Source organism: Streptopelia decaocto, assembly GCF_964273445.1.
Source record: "Streptopelia decaocto genome assembly, chromosome: 17".
NCBI classification, from domain to species: Eukaryota; Metazoa; Chordata; class Aves; order Columbiformes; family Columbidae; genus Streptopelia; species Streptopelia decaocto.
Genome location: NC_138672.1, coordinates 4,460,345 through 4,479,465, shown reverse-complemented (window position 1 = coordinate 4,479,465; position 19,121 = coordinate 4,460,345). Strand labels below are relative to the sequence as shown.

The following is a 19,121-nucleotide window of genomic DNA, read 5'->3' as shown; positions in this document are numbered from 1 at the left end:
TACCACAGACCTCACCTTTATATAACCTTTCTGTAGGTTTATGAAGATTTGCAGTGCTACAAGCCATAAATATGTGATCGCGGAGCCTTATTCCTCTGCAAGGGCTGCGTCCAAGAGGGGACCAACATTTGAGTTCAGTTGTGTAGCAAGAAGTGAAAACCCCTTTTCCTTGCACAACCATAAAAAATAATTAAGCTAACCAGCTACACAGAACTAGGAAAAGATATGCTGGCTAGCCAGCTTGCACGAAGAAAGAAAGAAAACAAAGGGAAAGCCTTGGCAAAGAGAATGGTGATCTTACTGTACAATTAAGTTCTGAGACAGTGAGATTAAAGCATGGAACGTTTCAAGACGCATCTCTTTAAAACAGCAAAGCATTATGAGGCATATAAGCACATGTCACAGACCTTTGAAATCAGCAACACTGGCAGGTTTATTTGTTTTGATTGTCTCTTTTTCTTTCTTTTACTACTTTGGGATTTTTTTCTAACTCCTTTTCAAGACTAGAGCCAAATGACCCATGAGAAATGTACTGTAATTTGTCTCTTATCCATCCCTCATCTCCATCTGATATTCCCTCTGCCCTGGTTACCCTGATGTTTTTCCAGACTCTGCACGCTGAACCATTGTAACAAGGAGAAAAGTCAAACAATAAAGAAAGAAGTGGCGTAAGGATATTTTCAGGAGCCCATTCTGTTAAAACAGATTTCCTTGGCTGCTTTAGGAAAACCTCTTTTGGCTGCAGCAAACCTCATTCACGTATCTTTGAGAATTTAAATCAGCATAGGAAGGTGTATATATATATATATATATATATATTTCAGGCTATTTTAACTGCCACTTACGCTGCTTGGAACTTCCACGGTGCTTCCCCTCTGGGCCTCAAAATGCTTCCGAAACACGACGACAGAAATTCCATGCTGGTCAAAGCCCTGACACGAGCTCCAACCCAGCCAAGGGCTTCACTGGTACTAAAGCGGGACAAGAACCCTTGTGCTCAGCCTCCCCTCAACAAGTTTTACCATGACTGACAAAGCCATGAAATGGGCAAAAGGAATAATTTTCCACATCCTCTGAACAGGAAAACTGAGGAACAGAAATGTAATAATTTGTTCAACGTAACTAAATCATACGGTTTGCCAGCAAGGATTGGAAACTCTCTTGAGCCTATGTTCTGTGATAATATGGATCACCTTTTAAATCAGCGCTGGCTTGTGTTGCTGATCCTTTAAGTTTTGTGCTGGTGGCCATTAATCATCTTTTACAAGCCTTCAATCATATTTTGTAATCTTATACTCATACTTTACAATCTCCAAACAAGTCCTAAAGGTCTGGTGCTCAGCAGATGGAAAGTCCAAGCTCTCCTCAAAAGGCTGGTCCTGCCCGAATCCCTCGGCTTTGCAGTTTCTGAAGACAATGTAACGCATTTCCTGCACAAACAGATCTTGTGGAACCAGCACCCTGCTTTCTTTCAATGAGCGAGCAGCCAATGTTCTAATAATCAGCATTTACACACCACCTCTCACCCCAAAGAGCTTCCAAGAACAACCAAAAGCTGAGACTTTAAGGGTTTGGTCCTTTAGCATCTTCCCTAATTAACACACAGGAAAAAAAAAAAGGCAGGATGAAAAAAGAACAAGGTCAAATTCTTTGCTTCTTTCATCTCACTTTTTGACACTAATCCTCCCTGCACATAAACGCTGTGCCACAAAGTGAGATATACGTTGCTATTGGAATGGAGAGCGACTTGGAACCAGGCCGACATCAGCAGAAAAATAAAATCATATATAATCACAAAGAACCTAGCATGTTTATTACAGATACTCCAAGAGTTGATGGGCCAAAATAACCAGTCCAAATATGCATCTTGCAGAACATAACTTTTGCTTTGGAGATGCCGCTTTCCTTTCTGGTTTTGTTTTTACAACTCATGGACTTCCAAATCTCATTTCTTAACCTTCTGGCAGGGTTGTGCATAAAGTTGGTCCTGTTGCAATGGCTTATGGTTAGGATAATCCAAGTTTTCCTCTTTCTTGAGAAAGAAATGAAAACCTGATTCAAATGAGACTGGTTGAGATTTTCTCCTATTGCATCTTTTGCAAGAAAGGGTGGAAGACACTAAAGTGAGATCGTGAAGAACAAAGTCTGGTGATGGAGACTTTAATTCAAGGAAACCAAGAAAAGCTTGTGCTCTGGTACTAGAAACCTCACTTTTTCAAAATTCTTTTTGTTTGGTTGGTTTTGTTGCATTTGGTTTGTTTTCAGGGGGTATTGATTGATACCATAAGTCTTTATCTTCAGCAGTAAAGCCTTGAACACGTTTTTTTAAGGAGGAAAAATTAAATAGACAGATTCAAAGAACCACTAAATATTATGAGATCTACTAAAGCTCGTTACTCTTGTTCTTTCCCAGCAGTGAAGAGATTACAAGGAAACAGAAAATGTCAGTCGCTGAAAGAGAAATTTCACTTAAGAACATTCAGCTTTGAAGTTCCCGGAATCCACAGTAAATTGCCAGGTGATCTGGCAGAAACACCAACACACCTGCAATGAAAATACCCCAGAGCTGCAGAAAGAAAATACTGCGGACAGTGTATTTTTGAAATCCAACAATATTTTTTTTTTTTTTTATTTCTAATTCTGTTCACTAGGAAGATGGAAAGAAAGAGCAGGAAAGAAGATTTAGTAGATCATGGCTTTGTCAGGCAGCTACTGTTGGAAGACAAAATGTGGCAGTAACAGTTGGAACAGATGCTGCTAATACATTTAACTTCCTAACACCCAAATCCTGCCCCTCGGTTCTCTCTGTTAAGCCAGAGACAAGCAGCAGGAGGAAAGATGTACATGTGCCTTTTCCAAACACTCAGGAACTTTCAGTCTTTCTGATTTTTGAACTATGAAGAACATGTAACTTCTGCAAAGACAGAATGCAAAGCAAATACCACGTGTGCTGCGGGAAGTGGATGTTTCTTGAACTGAAGGGTACATGGTCCTGTACTCCTAAAGTGAGCAGCGGGCGAGCAGACACAGCAAAACCCCAGGTTATTAGGTGGATGGAAGGACATTTGGGCTGCCTCACATATGGATCTGTTAACGTGTACCAGAAAACAGGCGCTATCAGTCCAAAACATAAGAGCGATTATAAGCATTTCCCGGAGGACACATTTCCCGAGACCCTACGAAATTGGACTGGCAGCTTATGAAACGTTGAGTACTGATCCAGCATGTAACAGTAAACTATAGGAAATCATACCCATATATTTGGCCTTCAGACACAAATGCAGAAATTGCCTGTTTTGGCACCACGAGTCTATGGATCCACTTGAATCAAACACAGGCCTCTAGCAAAGGGCTATGAGAATGCAAAGATCTGTTCTCTATTGTCGAATACTAACACAAAAGGGGGAAAACTCTAATTTTCCCTTATGGCAAACTTCTTGACCAACTTTTGCCACGAGCATGGAGGCTGCAGACAGAGTGCACAGCCTGACTTCCCCACCTGACCCTCTGTCACTCTATTTGTGTATCTCAATCACACATCAACCTTCATTCTGGTTTGCTGCAGTAATTTATCGGTAACCTGTCACTAACAACTACTATAGGACTTAAGCTCTTGATGACTACAAAACTAGCTTTGCAAAGGATCCACCAAAAATGGCAAGCTGTCATTTTTGTCCACTGTTTCCCACACATAGACCCTGAATTATGCAAACACACATTTATAAAATGTATGTTAGCACGAAACGTCTTGCAGCTCCCTGTCAGAGACAGAGGGGGGCTGTTATGAACTCCCTCACTTCCACAACTGCTCTGCTGCCAGCTCAAGTACATCTCAAGAACTCTGCAAAACCTGACGTGCTGCCTTATTCAGTTGTGCAGGAAGGGAACACAGCCTGGAACCGCGTTTGGACTATCTCCTCCTCATGGTTTTCTGGATCAAAGACTAGAAATGCTTCAGGTATTGTTCCCAGATGGACAAAGAGAACTTGGTATCTGATCAAGGTGAGGATAGCTAAAGGTTTGAGCCTGCATTTTGAAGACAAAGTAAGACATTTTGAAGCAAAACCACATGAAGAAGTCTGTCCTCAGGAGTAGAACTATTAGAGGAATTCTAAGTGTGTGAGGAGGAAGCCAGGAACTCCTGGCCCCTTTCTGAATCCAACTGGGTGCAGGGGGGCAATCAGAATCAAACAGCACAGATTTCTTCAGGCAAACTGGGAGAAACGCTCTGATGTATCTGACGGAAGTAATTTACGCTGTGTTTGGAAGTTTATCGTGACCAATGAATGCTGGAAGAATTAGTGAGCGAGTTCTGGTTTTTGGCACTGACACAGCTGTGGTAAAAAGGCTGGAGGCAAAAGGGAAGTAACTTTCATAATGCTGTGAACTGTTGCCATCAATCCTTACCCAAAACATTTCTACTTACTTCAGTGAAGTGCTGTTCTGTAGGAGCTTTCCTCTCAGCTATTGCCCTTCGACTCGGGAAGGCTCTCGACCTTATTCGTGCTCTGGATGTAGAGATCCAAGCCAAAAGACCAAAGTCTTTGGGAGTTCAATATACAGAGACTTCAAAGAGCTTGGGATATGTAACTTGGTCCAGACAGAAAGCATAACATACATTTGGAACAACATTACATATATAAAAATAGAAAAGATTGAATGACTGTTAAGGAATGCAGTGCGATGGGGAAGCCTGATGTAAATTGTGCATGGCATTTACATACCTGTTTTCCGTCTCTAACCTACCTTTTCTGCAGCCATTATAAAGACTTTACGATTTAATTCTCTAAATCATGCCTATGCTGAGTGTCTATACCTGCTGCGAGCAGATGGCACGGCTGTTGCCTTAAGGAATTGAGCAACAACTACAAATAGACAACGCTTCTCCTCAGCACTTAATGCAATAACACGGACACTACACATTTTGGGAGGTATCAGCAACTCACAGAATTAGTCCTTAGCAGAAAGTGGGCCAAACATGAAGGCAAAATAAAAGCCCTTAATCAGAAATGCCCAACCGAAAAACATCTAGGTATTGTGAATAATGTAAGTTTATGTAATTCTTAATATTTCTCAGGTGTTTGTCTCATTTGTGCTTCCTGGGACTGAAGACAGGAATAAAGCATCCTCAAGCTCGTGGAAACCAGGAGATCACGGAAAAAATGCTGTTTCGTAATTGTTCTCGACCAGTTCTGCAAACCTAAGCTGTCCAGACAGTTTGGAAACATTTCCACAATCGGTGATGCTCACATGAAGCAAACTGGGCTCTGGCCTTTCTGAAGTCTACCCATGCTCTCTAAATGAGTGTACCATACTTAGAATTTTCCACCATTTAATCTCTCCCCATCTTGTTTTTAATTAAACCAAATGAATAAATCAAGCAACCGCAAAACAACTTAAAGGAAAAGCTTTTCAAAGTATAAAGGGGATTTTGATACCCACACGTTACTGACAGTCAGCGGATCTTGTCTTGGGGATAAAATTCTCTTTTGTGCTTTTGGAAGGTGCACAAAAATTGCGTAGATGATTATGGTGATGGGTCTATTAATTGATATCATCTGGATTTTATGTTATTTAATCAACGTCTGAGCTCTGACTGCAAAAGCAGCTCAAATTGACACCTTCTTTCCTTTTTGCATAATACTCCCTAACCTGTCTTCTTCGATATACAAATACAATTTTTAAGTCTGACAAGGGCACATGTCTCAGTTGATTCTATAACGGAAATTAGAAATTAATCAATAAACAAACAGGCAAACTCCTGATCAGCATGTTCCTACCATAAAACACAGAATTCCTCACAGTTTACCCTTAATCCCACATCTGATCAAACCAAAATGGCTTTGGGGTCAGGAATGCCTGCACTTCCTTTTGGCATTTCTTTCACATCCCAGAAAAGCTGTTATTTTGTGTCTGTGTGTCTTATCTTTATTCTCTGTATAATTTGTGTTGTTTAACGCTGAAGAAATAACTCAGCAACATATTATACTTCATGCAAAGGGGCAGATCCTTAATGGAGGAGAACTGCAAGCATGGCCTGAATAACAAATTAAATCCCCTTCTTGGCATATTCATTTTTACTGTGTCTTCCAGTATAATTTCAACATGGAATTTTCCTGGCATAAATCACACAGGTTTCCCTCTTCCCCTCCACATCACGCTGCGTAGCGCTGTGTTTTGGTAAATCTCATCTATTAATAGTTGCCCTCTGTGGCTATAAAAAGACAGTTCGGTAGTCAAAAGCCAACCCGTTCTAGGGAACAGCTGTGGATGCCTGAGCCCAGGCAGGACCCGGCATCACATGGCAAAGCCCTTTCTTGGCTCCGTGTCAGAGCAAACCGATTAAATAAGGCCATAGTCAAGCGAACGGAAAAGGAGCCCCTGCCCTGCAACAGAGGGGGAGAGAGGCCAACTCCAGTACTAGGCTGGAGAAACATCAGGGTATTTCCATTTTCTCACTGACATTTTCCCTTTTTTAACTCAGCGAACCCCCCTCCCGTGTCCTCCTCGCTTCACTTTTCTGCCAAGCCCCAGTAAAATCTTGCACTTAAAGAAATAGGACAAAGACGTCATCGCAGTGAGTATCAAAGGTCGGGGGGTACATTTTAAGGTCTAGTCTACTTTCTTTTTTTTTTTTAATGTTTGATTGATTTAACTGATTAAAGCATTTCTGCTCTTCCTGTGCTTTCAGCAGCATCCTGGGTAACTCAGGGGAAATTCAAACCAACCAGCTGTGATCTGTATTACAAAGTCAAGGCTGGAAAATGCAGCAGAAGGATGTTGATGGGGCCATACTGGAAAGGGTGAAAGGAGAGGAATACTGCCTGTCGGTAAAGCGACAAAGTGCTTTCATGTGTCAGAATGAGAAATATCCAGCTTAGCAGAGGATACGGGGAGTTGTCCATCCTCTGAGCGCCACAGGGTACCAGTCCTATGCAGAGGGGCTGGTCGGTGACCACGTACCTGGCTCCAGGCAGCAGGAATCATTGGATTTTTATTTCAAATTTTCATTTGCATAAAGTAAAGTTCTTGAAAATGCTGCGCCAAGTGAGCAATGCCACAGGTATGGCGGGCAGGGAAATGGCATGGGAGCCTTGAGTCCTCTGGGAACCAGGCCCGAGGTCTCAGCACTCACAATACACCTGGGCACTTACAAAGCCAATGCCACGGAACTTCAGCACCTTTCAAATATCCATAAGGACATTTCAAATTTCCATAAGGACACTTCACCAAGAAATTCCCCTTGCAAAGCTGGTGGGAATGATTTGAAAACCCAACAGAGTCTTGTGCTGGGGAAAAAAACTACCACAGCTTCTCACTGAAGCCCTCGATTTATTGACACAACAAGCATATAGCATGAGAAGCAAATCTATTTCATATTATCCACTGGCAGTATAGCTCAACTATAGCATTTTGAGGCAGCAGAACGAATTTTATTCTCCAAAACCTTGTAATTCAACCCTGCCGAAGCTGCCCTCACACTAAACAGTGATGACACATCTTTTCAACATCTAGGGCCAAAATTATTTTTAAAAGCATTGCAGGTAATTGCCATTGCTGTTATTCCAAACCACTGCTGTTTCCACTCTTTTACCATCGCTGATGTAAACCAACAAGTGTCAATAGCAAACATGAGCTGCCTCTGCAATTATTGAATTAACCCAAATAAGACATTTCACAACAAAGAGCTCACACATATCGCTGGCTGTGATCAGATCTTTAACTACAATTCACAGGAGATGTCCTACGTTTCCAAGGTTTGTTATATACAACTCAAACATCTGGGTGCCTTCTGAAATAATTGGTCTGCAGGGTGCAGATTTTATCCACCTTTTCACTGGGGTGGATTGGCCACAAGAACCTTGAAAACAAAGGGAGAAATATATTTGCTGAACCTACTTCTCCTGAAGAATTTCAGAAAGATCAGATTAGGCCAAAAATGCTAATCTTGGTTTCAGTATGGTCCCTTTTTAGCAGAGGTCCCTCCTTTAAAAGAAAAAGGAAATTAAAAATGAAAAACAGCACTGGGGAAAAGTTAAACGTGTGCTTCAAACTCGCAAATGCCAGGAAATTTAGAGTTAAAGGTGAAACTCCACCCTAAGGAGCTCCATACTGGAGATATTTCAGCGAACAAACATGACGTGTTCTGAAATACAAAGACCCAGTAGGGTACGCTGGGTATGGAGTTTCAGCCTTCACTCCAAATTTCCTGGCTTTTTGGAGGTTTATTAGAGTTTCATATCCGAAGCATTTAAGTATTTCCAAGAAGTTTCCTCTGTGCAGCTCACCCTGATCCTTTTGGAAGCTGAGAACAAGCATTCTGATGGTGTAGCCACCCATCTATTATTAATGAACCTGAAAACACTTTCTTGCAAATTTGTGTTAATCTGGAGTGCTGAAATTATGTACAAACTAGGTAGTTTCAGTTGAGTTACACTGACAAACTCCAAAATTGCAAATCCACTCAGAACTAAACTGAAGGATGGGATTTCATTGACCCCAGCAGAGCACGTGCTCCTAATCTTCCTCCGCCATATGTGGGTCCTGTAACCCCATGTCAGCCAGGGCTGCAATCAAGCAAACGCAGAATTGCTTTTGACAGCAGTGGTTCATATTCCTGGTCTAAACTCTCTCCCATGTTGTGGGGTGGGGATATATCCGTCTTACTTCTCAGTGAATCTGGCTCTAATGGATGAAAACCGACTGTAGCTATCAGCATCACGCTTTTTACAGCACAGCTTTTATGAACACGTTACAAATATTGAAGTGGTTTCAGAGTATCTCGGTAATCCTAAAAGATCTACTGTGAGGCTCTGCATCATTGTCTTTCCCAATTGCTCTAAGGAAATGACCAGCAGCTCTTTTCAGTCCCTTCAAATCACCCAGAGTCTTCGTCCTTCTCTAATACGCGCACAGAGAAAGCTTGAGGACTATGTGATGGCTTCAATGGGTGTCTTGATGTACTGCTAATGGAGAAGGAATCACACGTACTTTGAAAGTGGCCTCACCAATCACTCTGTACGAGCATATCTGAGTGGTGGACAGGTGTAAAAGTGATGGGACAGCTCCGCATTGTGCTGATCCTGGGGTGTTCGAAGGACAATCGATTCTTGCTGCAGTTAAGAGAAGATAAACCAAGACACCCACTTCTTGGGTTGCCCCTCTCCCCAAGCTGAGCAGAAGAGGGATTGTACTTAAGGGCTGACCTGCCTTGGAGAAAGAAGGAAGACAGAATAGGGAGGAGGCAGACAGGGACTTAAAACATCAGGAACCGATGCCAAAAAAGTTCAAACAAGGGCCAATAGACACAGACTGTGCTTCATGCTGTTGCCTACGGATCTGCCTCTGCATCCTTTCTCCTTCAGTCTTGTCCAAGACCTTCCTCTTTTCCATCACCTTTCCATTTAGCTAATCCCCTCCTCACTCTGTTCCAGCTATCGAATTTAAACATACACACATACCCAAATCCCCTGACATATACTTCCTTTTCATACCTCTGAAATCCCCCAACAGGCCAACCAACAGAAACAAAAGAAAGACTACCAAAAAATCACAAGCAATGATTTATTTGGAGATTTTTTTTTTTTCCCCCAACCAGATCAACCGATTAGGGGTTTTTTTGGGAAAAAAAAAAAGCACAAGTTTTCAAGCTCATAAACCCTTCCTTGTATTATCCTTATCTTTTTTCCTAACACTGTAAGTTGGTTTAAGAAAAGACATCGCCCCACTGCTGAAACCTGCCTTACTTGGAAGAGCTTCAGCTCTCCCAGCTACATCAGGAACATCATTGCTCTGGAAGTCATAGAATGGCACACTATTATCCGTCTCTTCTGCTCAGAACTTGCAGCTCTTTTTCCAGTCTTTCCATCACATCTGCTGAGGCTGCAAACAAGTCCTCTGTGGCATAAAGGTATTTTTCTACCCAAAACTATGAACTACTTATAGAAATGGCTATTTCCTGAGTAATCACACTTTTGAGTTGGCTTTCTCCCCTGGCACTAAGTTTTCAGATATTGGGCAAAGGCAGAGCTGCTAGGCCACTTTCCATGCCTTTGCTCACATTGACATTTTCAGCTGAGACTATATAAAGAAAATTCACCTTATCCTGCTCACCCCTTCTCCTGAACCCTGCGAACGCACTACGTGAAGGCACCAGTAATGCCGAGGGTTCCAAGTGTGGCTGCACAGAGCAAAGTCCCTCCGGACACAACACAAGTTGGCATCGCCTCTTCAGAAAGATTTCTGTACATCTCCACTGGCAGCAACAGTGAAGGAATCACTAGGAAAAAACCAAACCCAGCCCTCAAGTACTGTTTGCCCAACTCCAGCCATCCACGTGAGAATCAAAGCCTAATGCATCGTGCTCATGGATGCTGTAAAGGGAGCACGGTGAGGGGGCTGCTCTGTACCTCCCCAAGGGGCAGCTATTGCTTGCAAGAATCGAACTTAAATTCCTATCAGGAAAACAAAAAAAAGAAGAGTCTGAAAGGCAGGATGGGAGTTGCAAATGTAAGTATTGCACCTGGTTAAGCCTGCCACAGAAATAGCCTGTGCTTTGCATCTTTCTCTGTGTGAAAGGTGCAACCTCCTGAATTTACAGAAGGTTTCAGCTGCCACTGATTAAAAACACAGGGGGCACCTCACAGCCACTGCTGCAGAGAGGTTGTACACAAATGGATGTGGGAGAAAAACAGGGCGATTAATGCAAAGCCCCACAGTACTTTAAAGAGGCACGTTGGACGTGATCAAACAGAGTCTGTGTGTGAGACGGTATAATTTGAATTGATCGCTAAGAGAATAAACCAACTTGCATATGCTTCTACTTTTCAGAACACGGGAGGGGATGAGCTCCACCACGTCCCTTGAGGAGGCTGGTAGAGGTTGCTGGAGAGCATCAGCGGGGACAGGGGGACACGGAGCTGCAGAGCAGCCAGGGCCAAACTCGGTCCTTTCCAAATCTGCAGACTCTGCGCCGGCAAATCTTCCATGGGGGGTTCCAGAGCCAAATGGGTCTGCATTGGCACTGGAGTGTATAATAATACTTTAATCTATTGTCTCCCACAAGGATTCTTAATGATCTCTGATAGTTTACTCCATAGATTTTATAGGCTGTCTTCATTCCAAGCATCCTGCAGTTTGACCAGATAGTGATTTTTTTACATAATGGATAACGTCCATGAAAGAAACCATGAGTCCTATGAGTCTTGGGGAAAAAATGTTTCTTAAAATAAACCTGTTGGAAAAGATGACTGTGGGTCAAGCTAATTTGAGCAAACTCCTACTGTTTCTAGAGTGTGCAATTGTATACATAGAAATAGTTTCTTTAGTACTGAAGTCCTGTCTATATCAGCATTCAACACTAGACTTATAAATGTCAGTTCCTAGCATGGGAACAGATGCAACCCCTCCCAGCTGATCAACATCCCTGACATCTGGAATAGAGGACAGAATAAACAGAGAGAACAGAGGATTTCCTGTTGGGACTTGGCTTTTGGGTGACAGCTACCAAGACACAGCAGCTCTGTCCTTGAGAGTGTTACCTCTCCACCTTCTAAACAGCCCTGGGGCTGGTAATTAAAGAACTGGACATTTCATGTTGAATCTCCAGGCAAAACCTCGAGTATTTGCTATATGTCTGTCTGATACCTGTGTGAATGCAGGAATCCTTGAAGTCAAGAGCTGCACAACGGTCTCTTCCATGCAGGGGATTAAGTTCTCAAGCTTCCTGAGTTGAAGAGCTTTGATGAATTTCTTCTGTTCTTTTTAGTGTTTAGGATTAGGTGGAAATTAATCCTTTATTGGGAATCAAGGAGTATTTCTTACAACTCTTCTAGCTCCTAGAAAAGGGCTCTAAGTGTGCCTCCCTCCTCTGGAGTAATTTAACCATATTTTGCAAAGAAGCCTCGTGAAGAGATTTCCAGTGAAAGAAAAGGAAAAAGAATTAAGAGGTTGATCTGATCAAAAATCTCCCTGGAGGAGCCCTGAAGTGCAGCCACAGCTCAGTTATCTGGACGAGGCTCACCTAGGTTGGAGATTCACCAACCACATCCTCCTTTTAATGTCACCGCTGCCATCCATGTGGCACAGCACAGTGTGCTCTTCATACGAGGCTCTGCCGTACCCATTGCTGCTCAAAACCACTGCGGAAATTTCTACAAATTGCTCAAACATGCATTCAGAGTCTAAACTACTGACTCTGAAATGTGTCGGTGCCTTTAATCTTGAGCAAGCTGGTGTGACACAACGCTAAGCTTTGCTGAGCTGCACGGTACAAATGTTGGTAAAAGCCACAGAAAAGGGTGGGATCAGCAGGACACTGGACTCCAGCTCTTTGGTCCAATGTCTCCCCGGGTCTGTAGGCAAGTGCTGCAAACAGACTCTGGACCATGTGCAGCTCATCCTGCCCTTGGCCAGGCAGAGCCGAAGGGTCGCAGGAGCCTCCAGGGCACACACGGGGCTGCTGAGAAAGCCCGTCTGCAGGGTCAGTTATTCTGAGGGGATTTCCAGCAAGTATTCAGTAGATTGTATGAACTAAGGGAGTTTGAAGACACTCCAGTAGCTTTTACTGTTTCAGGAATTTCATCAGCATTTTCCTAAGAAGGCATTAAGGGGAATGCTTGCTTATCTGTCCATGCGATCCTGTGGTGAAGCCTTAAGTGCAAGCCCAATATTACATAAAAGGAATGGCTCAGTTAACCATAGTATGGTGCAAGAATTTGCCACATCAAATGGCACTTACAGAGCATGATTTCCTATGATCCCTTGCTGTTTGTTTCAAGTTTTTTGACAAGAAGCCATGGTAGGTGTCATGAGCTCAGTCTTCCCTATTTTGCAACCAGCAATATCCCAAATAAAACAAGGAATGTGTATTTCTAGCCAGTATGTTTATCCTTGCTCCTTCGCTTTTGTATTGGGCCAGACTGTATGATCTTAGCATGTTCTAATTTCCCAGAACTGCAGAAATAAAGAAAAGCTGAACAATACTTGCAAACCTTCTGCTGGGATAAATACATTTTGTCCCACTCTCATGAAATTAATAAAAAGTAGTGAGGCAGATATTCTTGGATAAAGCCTGCTGTGTGGCTAATGATAACCAGCCCTTTGTTTTTTCCCCATAGGCTATTAAAAAAGAGGAGAGATGATCTAGTCAGTACCACAATGTTTACAGCTTTTCTGCTGAGCAGCTCGGAGAGCAGAGTCCCCATCCACCAGTGCTCTGAACTGCTCCTCTGACAAACTTCTTCATGGATATGCCACTGGATTTAAATGCACCAGCACCCCTGCTACCTGACTATGGCACAGAACCTCAGCTCTTTGGAGGGAAATGTTTTTGGAGAGGTACCAGAAAAAGAGTTCGGAGACAACAAACAAAGCAAAACCAACTCTGCTGCTGAGATCAGCTCTAAGGTCAATGTAGTTGCACCACAACAGTGGCTGAAGAACACCACTAAAGTGCTTGAGCGCTTTGTCCAAGGTGCCAAAAGGGTCCCAAGAAACTGATAATGCAGATTGGAGGTGTCTTGAAATTGTTGTGGCGATATATCTGTGGCTGCACTTAGTCAAGAAGCATACGCAGAGGTTTTTTTAACAAGGCTCAGAACAACTTTGTCCCCAGGATGAACACTTGATGGACTGAGACCGTCAGAAGAAGGAAAGCGGCTACATCTTCTTTTGGGGATGAAGAGGCACTGAAGAGGGTTCCTGTTTATAACAGCATTAATCACGCACTAGCACTTTTTGGTTGGTTCCAAAGTACAAAAGTATTTCAGGAATAAACTCTGCAATGGTGAACAGCTGGCTACAACTGCTGCCACTAAGGATGTAGGAGGAACAAAACCCTGTAGCATCTGAAAGGACCCCCCCAGTACTAAGGAAAGCTGTCAAGAGTCTTTACAGCACAAAGCTCAGGAAACTCTTTACTGTTACCATTTCACCTTTCCCCCCCTTTTATTTTATGCCTCACCAGACCGAGGGCTCTTTCCCCTTTCTTCTGCTATTGGCAGACTGACCTTTGGCAGAGGAAATACCTGGAATTAGATGTGAGCTCTCGGTGGCTGTAGAGATGTCTTCATTGATGTGGTGCAAGGCCTGCATTAGAGGGGCCTGAGGACTCTTTGCCAACGAAAGTGATGACAAGAGGGGCTGGTGAGGCAAAATGGGCCTGGATGGTGCCAACTGAGTCACAGATTTTGACTGAGTCACTAATTGGCATGGAAATGTCTCTCATGGGATGGTGCTGAAGGCAACACCAAAGCCAAACATAGGGTTTGAATCTTCATCTTTTTAGTCAATGAAGGCTTTGCTGCCAAAGCCACTGCCCTAAACCTTTGTTAGCCTAAATACTCAAAACAGTGTTCAGCCTTAAAAACCCCACCGATCCAGTCCACAGGCATAACTGCTGTATTTTGCCATACTGAGTGCAAACACAGTGGTGGGTCTGAGCTCAGTCTAAGCACATCAGCCACCAAATAATACCTCCAGAGAGATGGAATCTTCTACCTCCTTTCTTGGTTTCATTGACAATGGTCAATGTTGCATTGCAATGTCTGTGCAAAGACAAATAAATGAAATCTGGTTTAAAATATATTGGGAGGATCTATGGATTTTCTCAGGCTTTATGCTGTGGAAGAGGATGTTCAGGCCTCCCTCACTGGCTTAAGTGTGCCAGTCAAGAGAAGGTGTTTCTCAAGCCAAAATGAACATGTAGAAGATCCGTGAGCTCAGTGTCACCAAATGTAAACCCTCCAGAAAAGTTCAGTATCCTAGTTGTCTCCAAAAGGAACACACAACCGCTTGTGAAAAGCAACTATGTTGTGTTACAGTAAGTTCAGGTTTTAGAACAAAATTCCTTGCTTGGGCTTGTACAAGTACAATCTGTAGGGCAAAAAGAGTTCATTTGAAATAGAAACACCTCTGTATGTCAGAATAACATTAAGGCACAGTCTTAAAATTGTCAATTAAAGTTTAAAAGGCTTTTCTTGTTTCATTTCGTATGGGGGTATTATGCTGGTCATAGAACAAGTGATAAAATGGTACTAACAGATTAAAAAGAATGTATTTTTCTAAAAATTGTCATAGTTGTTATAACTAACACCTCGAGTTCTCAGAACTACAGTGTTAAAACAATCCAATGAGTGTTATGCCTTTGATGATGTTTGCTTAGTTGTGTTCCTCTCCAGTTGAATAGCGTTAAAAGATTGGTATTTTTCCTTTCGATATTTTCAATCATTAGTATTTAAAGTATTTCCTCGTTTTGGCTTTGTTCACTGGGAATTGACTGAAGTCAAGCTGAGCTATAAGGATTTTTTTAAAAAACAACCTCACCGGAGTTTAAAAAAAGAAAAAGGAAAGAAACTGGAAAGGAAGCATTTCTTTGCAGCTTAATTATGTGTATTTAAAGATCCAGTAGAGCTGATAATGTCGTTTAAAAACTTCTCTCTACCAAGGAAGTTACAAATATAGCCTGAATTGCTATAATGGAAAGGACTCCTGAAGAGCTCATACGTCTTAACCTGGCCTTCAGTTTTGACAACACAGGGTGTTCCAACCATTGAGTGTTTTTTCCCCCATGACTCCCTGAATTGCCCTAAAGAAACCCCTGTAACATGGGATACAGACAACAGAATTTCTGCTTTAACCTTCATCTCTGTGTTTAGATTTCTAAGTCATTCACAGGGAACACTTTTTTACTTAAATCTAATAACTTTATCTGAAGATTATCAGAAGCAATTTGGAGTAACTCTAGGTAGGTGGTACTCAACTGATGCAAGTTATTCAGGGATGCCCCTCTTCAAACCACAACAAAAGGAAGCCTTTAGCTGAGGATCTCAGGATCTTATCATCTCACATCCACCTGCAGTAAGTTTCCCTACCATTTACAATGAAGTGGCCCTACCCCCAATTTCATATGTATAGAAAAGGGTGCAGAAGAGTTCAATTACCCACCCAACATGTGCAGCAGCACTGCCAGGAACCTGGTACCACCCTCCCTCCTTATAACCCATGGATTCATCTGCTCCTCCACAGCAGTGCTGTACTCATGGTATTAAGAATATAAAATAACCCACCTACCTTCAATAACGTGCTACAGAATTCAAGTCTCCCTACGTGTATTTATGTTCTATTCCATTCCTGAGGGGCTCTTCACTCTTCAAATACACATGAGCTTTCTCTGACATCCAATTCCCACTCCTAAGAGTCTGTGGTTAAAATAAACTGTGCAATGGTACAATATACTGCTCATAACCAACCAATGGGTCTCCCAAAGCTGGCTGCTTTGGTCCTTAGCAATAACTTTCTGTAGCCTACATGGGGAATACCAATTTATTGTTAAGACTCTGTTGAGACCGTTACTGAGACTGCATTTGGATAACCGTAATGTGAGCTACATACTAAGAAAAAAATAAATTAAAAACTCCAAAACCCATAATGCCAATAACACAAGGGTTAACAGCCAGCAGGCTGATCGATACCTAGACAAATATTCATTAATATGATCGCAAAAATGCTTATTTGTTTAAGAAATTGCCTACCTGTAAGGAGAATATGGGTCAAAGCACGTCTTGGTGACTTCCGTTATCTCTGGGTTACAGCATTCCCCACCATCGAAGTTGTATCTCTCGTAATTACAATCCATGTCACACACACCGTTCTGCTTCTTCTTGTTGAAGAGCGTGTGGCGTACGTGCCGGCAATCTCCGCCGTCGTACCCGGTCAAGGTGTGGTTGCACTCGGGGTCACAGTTCTCATCCCCGATCTTGCTGATGTCACAATTGGCCAGGATGAGGCGGTGGCGAAGGGAAGAGTTCTTCACCTCCAGCACCTCCAGCTCCCAGGTGATGTTGTAGCGGCTGAAAGCCTCATTTAAATGCTGATGCTGGAACTCAATCTGCTGCCGACTGACAGTGGGGTTCTGGTGCTTGTCATCGTAGAGATTTACCACACGGTAGCGAACAATTTTGTTGCGGCGGAACCTGGGGAGCTTGTTGTAGCTGGTGATGACGTCCGTGTTGTCACAGACTGTCTGTCCGCAGAGCGGAGGCTCTAGGCTGGTATCCAGCAAATAGCCGTGATGATAGCTGAACTTGCTCTGAGGACTGCTGCCATCCTTCATGGGAGACCAGGTGTTTTTCACATTCAGTAAACTGTCTTGAAGAACTAGCTGAGGTAGAGGCATGTCTTGTCTGTGAATTGCCTGGCCCATGTCCAACAAGATCTCCTTCTGAGACCGGGCTGTCCTCCAGAGGCTGAAGTGCTCTACGTAACCCCGATAATTCTGGTTCAGGGCATTTCCTCCAACCATGAGCACCTTGCACTTCAAGGTCAGAAGACTGAAGATGCTGCCCACTTGCTCTCCACTCGTGGCCACCTGGGCACCGTTCACATAGAGTTTCATCAGGTGCCCATCATACGTGGCAGCCAGGTGCACCCACTGGTTGGGGAGGTAGCTGCGATGTGCTGCAATGGTGGTTACTTTGCGAGCACGGTCCGTCTTCAGAGAGAAGAAATAGCGGGGGTCTCTATTCCCCTGGTCACTGACGGTGTTAATCCCCAGGACCCATCCTCGGTCACGGGAGGTGTAAGAACATTTGTCATACAGTCCTATGTGCCCCCAAAAAAGAAATATGAATAAATAAGGATGACAGAATAAAAAAAATTAGTCTTTCAATCGTATACATATATCTCTCTATATTTATATGCACACACTCACCTACATATGTTACAAAGTTAGTGTACAAGAAAGACATTAAATTATCTAGGGCACGATTGCGGGAGGTCATGTTAAGACTTGCTATTAAAGGTCACATTTTGCCAGCAGTGTGTACAAATGGTATTCCGTTTATCCTGATTAAAGACCAAAACCTTTTTGCAAAATGTTGTACTGTGCATTTGGTTCCTGCCTTCACTCAAACCATACATCCCTGGTTGAAAATAAGAAGACCCTTGAGAAGCAATCCTTTGTGATCTCATTTGTACCTCACATCCCTGAACCTTGCATATAAGATCCAGAGGAGAATTAAGTATAAAATCTGCACCGTTTGAGATACACTGAACAACCGCAATAATCTTGGTAGGATCAAGCACTCAAATTCTACATAGAGTGAATGGGATGTGTTGAGGCTACCTTCAAATTTATACCAAATAAAACCCATTAAGGAAATGGCTGGATGTGCTGGACAAGGTATATACCATATCAGGAAAGGGCAAGAAACATGCACAGACAGACACACATTCAGAAGGATCCCTGCCCCCTCACACACACACAATAACAATTCGGTGCATCGCAGGGAGCTAATCATTTTTCTCAAAGTGTGGATCCACACCTGAAGCTCTCTTAACCCGTCTTCAGACAGTGGGAAGAGCCCACTCCTTCTCAGTTTGGGACATGAGGTTTGGAAAGCTAAAGACATACATTTCCACCTCTCAGTTCCCAAAGGCCAAGGGCTGCAGGGACACCCCTCAACTGAAAAAATAATCGTCAGAGCCTTCAGCACCAAATGGCCTTTCTACCATCCACACACAGAAAAGAATCCTTCCCCCAAGTCTCCACTTCCAAAAGCCCAAACGAAAATCATAAATCTCTGACAGCTCAGTCCTCATGAAAAGACTAAATATCCCCTTGCCTCACCCCTGCACCCTAACCCTCCCAGCACTACCACCAAATAACATCTCCTGCTTCTGACTAAGTTGCTCAACAGCCATCTGTTAACAATCACTCATTAACAGCGCAGTCTTGTCTAGTATCAACAGAGCAAAGGTTACCGGAGCATTCACTGTATTTTTCCTCCCCTCTCCCAACACCCACCTTTCCCCTCTCCTCACACCCTTCCCCTTCTCCTCCCCCTGTAAAAAAAAACCCTCTTCTGATGGGAAAGTTAAAAAACTTTAAACAGGGCTTTTTTCTGCACGTTGGTATTTTGCTAGGGACTCTGAGCTCCCCCTTTTCCTGTTTCCTTTGGAAAAGGGATCCCAGGGTTCAGAAGGTAATGTGTTTATTCATCTGTAGGGCGCACGCAGTTCAAAACCTTTTTGAGACCAGCTTCTAGTTTACCCTGCTACTTCTGATCACGAGAAAGGAGAGGAGGAGAATCAGGGAAGGAGAAAACAAATATGGTAGAAAA

At 43.0% G+C, this 19,121-nt stretch overlaps 1 protein-coding gene across 1 annotated transcript in view; it reads right to left on the bottom strand.

Annotated features, from left to right (window-relative positions):
- PAPPA (pappalysin 1) overlaps window positions 1–19,121 on the bottom strand; it is a 174,290-nt gene that overhangs the window by 130,738 nt on the left and 24,431 nt on the right. Inside the window, exon 2 of the mRNA XM_082067857.1 lies at window positions 16,533–17,601. Within this exon, the coding sequence (XP_081923983.1) occupies window positions 16,533–17,601 (1,069 nt within the window). The remainder of the gene's footprint in view (window positions 1–16,532; window positions 17,602–19,121) is intronic.